Here is a 9,769-nt window from a genome sequence, read left to right as displayed (position 1 = left end):
GGGGAGCAGCGGGCGAGACAGGAGAGGTCTGCTGCGCCATGTGGGTTGCTCCCCGGCTGGCCAGGGATTGAACTCGTGCTGCAGAGGCTGCGGATTGCTTCATAGTGTGGTGCTTAACCCCTTGCGCCACCAGGGAGGCTGGAGAATCCCATTTTGCAACTGGAGTCCCACAAAGACTTCTGTGCACTGGCTGTTGCCCTTCTTTCTGAGTATGATTGCCTTTCCTGCTGAGGGTAACAGTTGCAAGGAAGTACATAAAATAATGACTTTGGAACTGGAGCAACTTAAGAAATAGTCATTTACTCCTAACTCTCTAAGTAAGTTTCCAAACCAAGAGCCCCGTGTATTACTCCAGGTCTCCCAGCTGCTCCAAGCTGGAGCAGGAGTCCCGGGGCTTTAACTCCCAGGTCGGAGACCCCGCCCCCAAGTCCCAAGTCAGGACTTTCAGTTTCCCAATATCCAGGGTGGAGAACTCATTTAAAAATTCTTAGCCCTTATCCTGTGTTCCCCACTTTAATCCACCTAAATCTGTAACTATGATGACCAACCAACCAGAGAACTAGCAGGAGGCCAGGGGGGAGGGCGAGCCTGCTTCCCATCAAGTTGACGATGTTACTTCTGATTTGGTGTTTCACCATGAAAAGATTCAGCTTTGCTTCCCTTACCTCCAGGACCCGCTACCTGTATTCCTGGTCTTACCTTTCTTCTGCTCCTGTTGCTGCATCCAAGTTCTTTTTTTTTTTGACTCTTCAGATTTTCCCTGTTCATTAGGTCTGCCCATATGATCACATTTTCCTTAATAAAAATATTCCTTTGGCTCCGTATCCCCTTAAAGTGACCATCCATTTCTTTCCCTTCAGGAATTTTTTTTATAATCCATTGTTAGAGATGATTATGTTTAAATAGACAGAAGAGTTAAAGGGTGGTATCAGATAAAATGCAGCTAAATGCCAGAATGTTTACAATGTAAGTTCAGTTGGATAGTGAAAGATGGATATATTAAAGTATATCGATAAAGATGTAAGTCATTGATAGTTCATGAAAAGAATGTGATTTTGACACATTTATAAGTATTATAGCTTTCAAAAGAGTCTGAAATTAGGTAAGACTACTATCAATTTGGGAATGAAATTGAAAGAGTTTTCACATTGGGAAGAGGTGTGAGAGGATTAGAGAATCTAATTTTTATGATTACATAATTATTGTATAGTTGTGTGATATGCAGGCATATGCTTATAATTTTTTCTTGGTCAAATAAAAAATACACTTTCAAAAGCAAATAAAATGCATTTAATTCTAAAACAAACCAGATAATTCTTAGTTCAGTTATCAGTCTCCAACAATATTAATTGAGTTTTTTTTCCTTCTTGATGAAAAACACGTTATAGTCAGTATTAATGTGCTACAGAAATTCCATTGCTGAGTAATGTTTTTGGAAATAATACAGTGAGTTCTATCTTTGTAGTATAGAATCTGTGCAAAAGCACCAGCATGCTAGCCACATATTCCCCCAAAATCTCAACAGCCACACCACAATACCACATGCAACTACTTTTGGAAGAAGAATCTGTTGGGAATATTTTGTTGGCAGGGGTTTGTTTGGAGAAGGAAAACACATTCTCATTAAGGTCTGAACCATTTAGGGAACTTTCTATGGGGCTTGACATTCCAGTTGCTGGGCATGTGCTTCTTTACGGGAAGAGCCGGTGAAGATGTGGCATGAGTGGCTTGCTCCCTGCACCCCAGCCTCAGACTCCTGGGGCCGAAGAGAGCAGAGGGCAGCAGAGGGGAAGAGCAGCAGCGCACTGCTCACTGCCGCTGGCTAGCGTTGTCCTTCTCTGCTCTTCACCTGGTACTTCTGGCTGTGACCTGATATTAGATCTCTCAGAAGCCTAAAATAGGGAAAAAGTAAAGACTGCTCACAGGAGAATGCAGAAGTATGTGGAAAACCTGTTGCTTGAGAAACTACATCCCTTTACGCCTCTCACAAATCTGGAGCAAATCTGAAATTGAAAGTGTCACGTGGCCCTGGGTGTGCCAGTGCTTGGGGACTCTAGCGTGAGATTAAGAGGGGGTGGCATAGGCAGCATTTTGGTCTCGGGTGTGTTGGGTGGTGTTTTCACTTATAGGATCTTCTGCCATAGCCTTTCCCTCCTCAGACCTGGCTGGCTTGACTTGTCTGACACTCCTTCCTCTCCCAAGTTTTCTTGCTGTGGTCGTTTCTGTGTTGGTGGCAAATTGAGATTCTTCAGGCGAGTGCCACAGAAGTAAGACTGGAGAAGTGTCTACCAAGTGAGGTGCTGTTTTCTTGGGAAGGATACAGACTCTTGAAGGGAATAGGGCCAGGGATTGTAGCCAGGAGAAAGGAGAACAAAGTCTTCTGGAAAGAACACTGGCCTGGGAATCAAGAGATTTACTTTCTGTTTCCATAAAAACTAACTTGTAAGTTTTTGACCTCGGCTGAGGAATCTCTCCTGTCTGCAGTGCATTCTCACTGTCTAAGATTGAATGTATAGTTCCCATGAGAACTAACTAACTAGGTCTCAGACAGCATGTTTCTAGTTTTGAGGGAGAAGGAATTGGCATAATATATGTTTTCTGGTGCCTTGGAAGAAGAACCTGACAATCTCGGAATGGGGAGGAATCTCACGGAGTCTGTGACTTTTCAACCTCTAGGGTAAAGCAAAAGCACTTTGGTTTTCCTCTTTTCCTCCTCATTATCATTTTAGCATCTAGATAATAGGCCACGTCATTTCCAGAGAAAGTTTAGGGCAACGAGAACTTAATTTATCTCTTATCACTCAAAACAGGGCCGCACAATGAACTGTCCCCAAGGGCCAGCCTGGTGACCAAAATGAGATGACGAGGCTGGCAGGAGGGTGACATGGTGTGGTGGAGGCTGTGGGGGCAGGGGGGGCCTTTCCTTCCTGATGGGGATTATATATTGGGTAACCCACCCTTTTAAATAATACAATAGAGGAAGTACTTCCAAGCTATTTCCCACAGGCATGTCTTTGTGCAGCCCTGACAGACCTTCCTCTTTCTGTGCACTCTCCATACTCAACCGCCACATGCACACCCACCTTTGTTCACCTTAAAAAATGTTTCTCTCCTCAGAATGACTATTTCTTGCAAGTTTTTTGTTCTTATGTGTTAGGTTTTATTTTTTTAAAGATCCTTTAATGTTTCATGGTTGGCCTCACAGGAGTACTTTTTCGAATATTCCTTAGCCTTTTTGCAGGGTTTAATTCCTCTCCCCACAAAGAATAGATGCATAAATCTAATGTGAGTCATCACCTCAGCCCCCGAGCTCCCCCTTTATTGTTTTTGGGAGAAACAGCTACCCGGTGTCCCCCTTTAATGCCCTTAACATCACAGTTGGAAACTGCTATTCTTTTTCCTTAACTTTTATCATGGGTTTTATTTTTCGGTCTGCTGATAATTATAATGTATAGCTTTTCTCTGAACTCTCTCCAATCTAACACTAAAACATACTATTTGGAACTGTACCCAGTCCTTTTTTTGGGTTGATCATGCTGATAAGATAATGCCACAATCTCACAGCATCAGCCCAGAGCTGGCACCGTGCCACTGGGCGACATTCACTGTGTGGCTGCGACCTCAATAGCTCTTTTCTCCCAACTGCCTCTGTTGCAGCCAGGCTTTCTTCATATATTATCCACATAATTCATTTTTCATTTGTAAGTGTGCTGCCTGTACTCACACCTAGTAAGTGCTATCTTGTTTTTGATGGATCATTTCTATCTCTGATTTGTCAAGGTTACTTGGAATTCTATTATTTTTCAGAAAAGCTAGAAAGCTTAACTTAGTTTGTAGCCACAAAATGACTGAGAATGCTTTCAATTCCATTATGACAGTCATTGATTAAAAAAAAAAAATCCAATAATACTGGACCCAGGAGCCTGGGTGTTTGTTTCATAACTATCCCAAGTTGCATCAAGACATTTAATTCTGTCACTATTAAGTAAGGTTTTTCTATGTTTTTACATTTCACAGACATTGGCATCAGTTTCTTGCGTGTCTATAGAAAATAGATTGGAATGATTTATAATTTAGTCTAGGGAGTTTGTGGTCAGCAATAGAATAGAGAATAAGCCCAGTAATTGTTTAATTTGTGACCGTAACGTTGGTAGCATTATTATTTTAAATATTTAGTAGCATGGTGAGAGAAAACAGGAAAGCCTTTAGATTGAGATGAAACATCTATTTTGTATGTATGTTCTTCTGTGTTGGACTTTGAGTCTATCTATATTTTGATTTTAATGTCGTGTCCCGTTTAATATCTGAACCTAATGAGACACATTCTTTGTTACTGTCATTGCAGGTTCTGGAAGGTGACAATGAAATGCAAGGAAGTTACATCTCTAATGTGAAACTTGAATGTTAGTGACTGCTTGCCAAATTTTTGTGAATGTGAAATATGACTTAGAAGCCTTGATCTATGAAGGTTTATGATGTCAACGGTTGCGACAGAAAGCAAACTCCAGCAGGCTGTGAGCCTGCAGGGAGTTGATCCAGAAACATGCATGATCGTATTTAAAAACCACTGGGCACAGGTAACGTATGAGTTCCAGCTTCTCAGCTGCTCCAGGTAGCCCTGTTCACCTCCATCGCACTAGGTTTCCTTATCTCCATGACAGGTAACTAGGCTCCAATAAACAGAGGGAGGAAAAATTCCTTCAGGTAGGAAGGAAAGCAGCTTTCTCTTGATTTCCTAGAATAGGCATCTGGTTTAAAATCATGGTGTTCACAAAGCAACCTAAAAGTGACTTTCGTTACTTTGCAATTTCCTTGACTACAATTACATCTTCTTTCTCTCTTCTTCGCTGATTTCTATCCAGTCCTGCAAGTCTAACAATACCGTCATATGCATTTATTAAGTATTTACCAAGCACTCTGTGGAGTCCTTCAAATGCCCTGTGTCATGTAATCCTTTCCACCTCGCTACTTAGTCTAGCTTCCTTTTTCTTCATTTCTCAGATGAGGGGATGGGACATTTTGAGGTTAAATAACTTGCTGAAAGTCATTCAACTAGTCAGTTTCCATCCAAGCCAGTGCTTAGAGCTCACTCCCTTCACTTTGGGCCCATGTTCTTGACTTCTGTGCTCCACCATTTTTCTGGCTGCTGCCCTCTGTATTGTAGATGCCTATGGGTTTATGAACTCACCACAAGGCTGATATAAAAGTTTTTTAATTAGTCATTGGACTTCTCTACAACTCTTCTCTGATCTGCTTGTGTGGATAATTAAAGGGTGAATGTTCAGAACATTTATCCCTTTCCTCAGGAATTTACAAGAAGTAAGAAAAATAAAATTGGTATTCTTTACTACTCACCCAACATCGCGCTTCCCAGGTGAGCTGGTAAGTGGCTATTTATGTGACAGTGTTTTAATGACTACGCGGTTCCTTCCTGTGGCCGGAAACGGAGCGGGAGTTAAAGCACAGAGCCTGTAAATCACAATTATAGGGAACATGGTTTAGATCAAAAGCAAAACCAATTCTGCTCTGGGTCATTTACACCTTGTAGCTTCTTGTCACTCTTCAGGGCGAAGCTTCTAAGATATTTTATCCATTTCCCATTCTCTGACTTTTTACTATTAGAATCTTAATGGGTTTGCTGTAGCCTGTATTAAGGACACATGTGCGTTAGCAAAGGGAAAAAAGTAATTCAGGAGTTTTCCAGATAATTACAGTAATTACCTTTCACTCTGCACTTTTATAAGTATTTTGTAGCAGTAGATCCAGTGTGAGCTGGTGAATCCTTAGTGTTGTGCCTAAGAGTCCATTGCATGTGGGAAAGATGTTTTAGAATGCCTATTCCCATCTTGATCTCTTACAAATTTCTAGTTTGTGCTTATGTGTATAAAATATTAGCAGATTAGCACATGTATTATATTAACGTATTTAATTATTTGTGCTCAGTATTGCAGCTGGTAGGAATACACAATAAGGCATTTTGTACTGAGATTATTTTCAGCTTCACTCATCACATGCGGCAGTAGAAGTCCATCACTCTAATATGAAGTCTTTGCTCCAGGCCCCATTTTGTTTATTTTTTTGTGTAAATGCCTTAGATTGTAATCATTGCTGCTGGGGTAACTGATGTGGCCCATTTAATGTTCTGTTTCAGCCTCTTGGTTTGATGTAGATGGGTCATCTTCATAAATTCTGTCAAATTCTGTCCCCTGCCAGCTTTCTCCATAGGTGGTGGGGTGTTCTAATTCAGGAATGTGGAACTACTCTTTCACGTTGGTGAGGGAATAAATATTGGTTCCAGAATCATTCATGTTATCCATTTCCATAGCCAGCTGGAGTGACTTCTGTATTAGCAGACCTTTTGGGCTTTGGGAAACACAGCACCTCCTAAAGTGCTGGTTCAAACATAGCACCCTTGGTTTAGTGTAGAAAAATTTGAGTTTGAGGATGACTTTCTCCAAGGGAATGGTGTTTATCTTTAAAATGTCCTTTTGTAAGGTGGAGACACTCTGGATCTTACTGTGGATTCAATCATGCCTTAAACTTTGGGTGTGTTTCTACATCTTTAGTCTTGACTTTTACTTCTAACTAAACGCTGTCTACTTTCAGAGATTCATGAGGACCTTTGTTCCCTTTATGAATAAAAATACTAGTTGAAAAAATTCAAATGGATGTCAGTGTAATTGTTGTAAAATGCAGATTTACTGAGCCCAAACTTCAAATATATCACAGTCCTGTGAGGAAAACAGTATGTATAGGCTTTGGTCTGGGCTTTTAGAGAATGGATAAACTCATTTGAATGACCAGGAGAGATGCACGGTTACACAATGATTAATGATGACTACAGGAGTTATGTCAAGAGAAGAGGCAATTATATGGATAGAGATGGTCTGGGAAAGGCAGGGAGTGAGATTTTGCATGATTGTGGGAAAAGAAAGTTTTGGTCACAGAAGAAAAGGATACTTTAGAGCAAGAGTATTGGGAACAAACATTCGGCTTTGACTTTTTTGGATGGTTTAAGAAAAGATGAGGAAGTCAGAGATGTGGGACTAAAGGTGAGGCAAGGAATGACACCTTCAGTTGATAGGAATGAATGCAATTTATTCATTTCTTAGGTTTTCTGAGGTTAGCACTTTGCTGCGAGTTGTTTAGGCTCGGGTGGAGGCAGAGCAGTTGCAGAGGATAGGACATGAGCTGAGATCTCTGTGTGATGTGTGATGGTAGCCCCACAGCAGTGGTAGTCACTGCTGTGACTCGTGTGATGGTAGCCCCGGGTTCTCCCAAGCAGTCCTGTAGGGCTGGTAAGAAATATGGGGTCTACAGGAGTAGGTGACAACATTTACTTACTAGAGTGTTCCATGAGCTGGCAAGCACAATGCCTTTTCACACATTAACTTAGAGAGAGGAAAGGAAAGGAGAAGCTGGGTGTCCAGAGTTGTTCTCTTTGCAAGGAGACGTCAGCGTAGCTATAATGAACAGAGTTGACAGGCTCGGTTCTCCTGTTTACTAGTAGCCTCCATGCCAGACCTCGAGTCAAAAACAAACTTTGATGGAGGAGGAGATCCACCTGCCCAGCTCCACCTTGCACCCTGCCAGGGACAGCTGGTTATGCAAGCAGCTGCTCACACGAGGCAGCATGTGATCCCGGCAGGCCGCCAGGCAGAGACCTTGAGTGGGGCACTGAGTTTCCAAGCTATTCCTTAGACACAGTGATTCCATGGCATTCCCGTGTTCTCTCCAGGACATCCACATGTAGCTGCTTCCTGATAGTGACTCTGGAGTACCCAGGTTGTGAGAAGTCACCCGCCCCTTCTTCTCTCACCTTCTGAGATTCCATCTTGCTCCTTAAGTTACCAGAGCAGTGAATCTGCAACCCAGGTCTGACTGGGTCATTCCTCTAAGTAGGACATTTCAGTAGCATCTGGCCAGCTACAGACCAGGATGGTACATGGGAGTTCTTTGTGTCCTGGCTTCTGTCACTCCCATCTCTCACTTAGTCTCCAGAAATGCAAGACTACCAGCCACCTCCACCATGGGCAGCGTCCATTCTGATGTTTCATGCTTCTCCACTTTAGGTACTTCCTCTTCCTTCTGGAATGTCCCTTCCCTGGTAAAATACCTCTTCTCCTTTAGGGCTCATTTGGGGCATCATTTCCTCTTGGAAACCTTCCCTGAACTCATTCATGTTCCCTCATTCTGCTCCAACAGCACCTTGTGTGTCCTGTTACCACCTTAACTCCAACCCCTTATATTAAAATGACATGTACAGTGTCTTCTTCCCAATCTTATTACAAGCATCTCATGATCAGAGCGCATTTGTCTCTGATAGGTAATTTACCTGTATTTCCAGGACCTGGTGTGTTGTGGGCATATTGTAGATGTTCAATAAATTGCTGAACTGAGAGACAGGAGGTATGAAGTGCAACCTAACCAGAGCTGGCAACTTAGAACATCTTTGAAGAGACACTAACTTTAAAGCATTCTATAATTTGCTACTAGTAATATTTTTTGATGTTAATGATTAATGATTTGGAGAAATGTGTGTGTTTAATTTTTATAGCAGTCTATAAGAACAGTGTATAATTTAGTAGACTGTTTATATCTCCTGCCTTTACTTTTTCTGAATGGAAGCAAGTGCTTCTTTCTGGTCCCCCAGATAATAAACTATTCAACTAAATTGCCATATAAATCTCTCCCCCTCCCCCCCACCAGTTGTTCTTAATGGCACCCCCACCCGGCCAGCGTCCATCATGCTGATTCACGATTCCCTGCCTTAGGCATGCGTGAAGTTTCATGGACCTTGCTGTATTCTTTCTCTGTCCTTTTAAGCATTGAGTCAGGATTAGTTATATACTAGGAGACATCTGCTCTTACAGCCAGGAAACCAGAGGTGGTAGGTTAAAATAACAATCAATTGGAAACGCACATTTCTGTCCTTTTTCAGTTAAGTAGTAGCCCAGAGCTTCTCCTTACCACCCTCAGCCTCCCAAAAATAAGCTGGGCTCAGGATTCTCTCTCTCTCTCTCTCTCTCTCTCTCTCTCAATCTTCAAATACAAGAAAATTTCAGAGCTCACACAGTAATAGTGGATGAGGAAAAGCTAGCGGGTTTAGTAACCTTTTTCTTCTTGGAGGAGGTAGGATGAAAAAAACTGAATCATCCAGGTTAGTTAATTACGTCAAATGTCTTCCCACGATAATGATAAGTAGATATTTTCAGTGCAGTGTCTTGTGCAGCCTCCACTGGCCGGACTGTGATACACAGAGAGACTTGAACATACCTTCAAGCTCCCTGGCAACCCAATCTCTTGCTCTGTTCATCTTTACTCTTTTGGTCTGGGCTTAAGTCAAAGACTCAATGATGAGAAAAATTAAGAAAAGCCTTTGAGAGGAAAACTTGGCAAGTATTGGAGAACTCCAATTAATCTTCTTAATATCTTAGTAACGTGATGTTTGTTAACATTAGAATTTTTTTGTCTTTTCAGCTTTTTAAGTAGCCCTTGATGGTAGAAAATAAAGCAGAAAGAAAGCTCTGCTGCGTTAGTCTAATGATGCTGCTCTTCGAGTCCAAAGTGGTTGAACATGCTGAAGTGTCAGCAGCTCTCCAGCCATGTGCTTGGTGATAAGTTTGTTTTTGCTGTGGACGAAATTGTTCTGTCCTCTGGAGCATTATTACATAATCATTATTCCTAAATCCTTTCCATATATTCCTAGATTAAAAATAATTAATCTAGTTTAAGGGTTAGTTTATTAGGTTATTTTCCAGACTGATGT

The 9,769-nt window shown here is 41.7% G+C and overlaps 1 protein-coding gene across 1 annotated transcript in view; it reads left to right on the top strand.

Annotated features, from left to right (window-relative positions):
* Window positions 1-4,472: 4,472 nt before the first annotated feature.
* The window catches only part of FHIP1A (FHF complex subunit HOOK interacting protein 1A), a gene marked incomplete at its 5' end in the record, with an annotated part of 74,359 nt that continues 69,062 nt past the window's right edge, over window positions 4,473-9,769 (top strand). Inside the window, one exon of the mRNA XM_084245233.1 lies at window positions 4,473-4,577. Coding sequence (XP_084101359.1) covers window positions 4,473-4,577 — 105 coding nt within the window. The remainder of the gene's footprint in view (window positions 4,578-9,769) is intronic.

This window comes from Talpa europaea (assembly GCF_964194135.1).
Source record: "Talpa europaea genome assembly, chromosome: 10".
Taxonomy (NCBI): Eukaryota; Metazoa; Chordata; class Mammalia; order Eulipotyphla; family Talpidae; genus Talpa; species Talpa europaea.
This window is presented reverse-complemented; position numbering and strand designations above follow the sequence as displayed.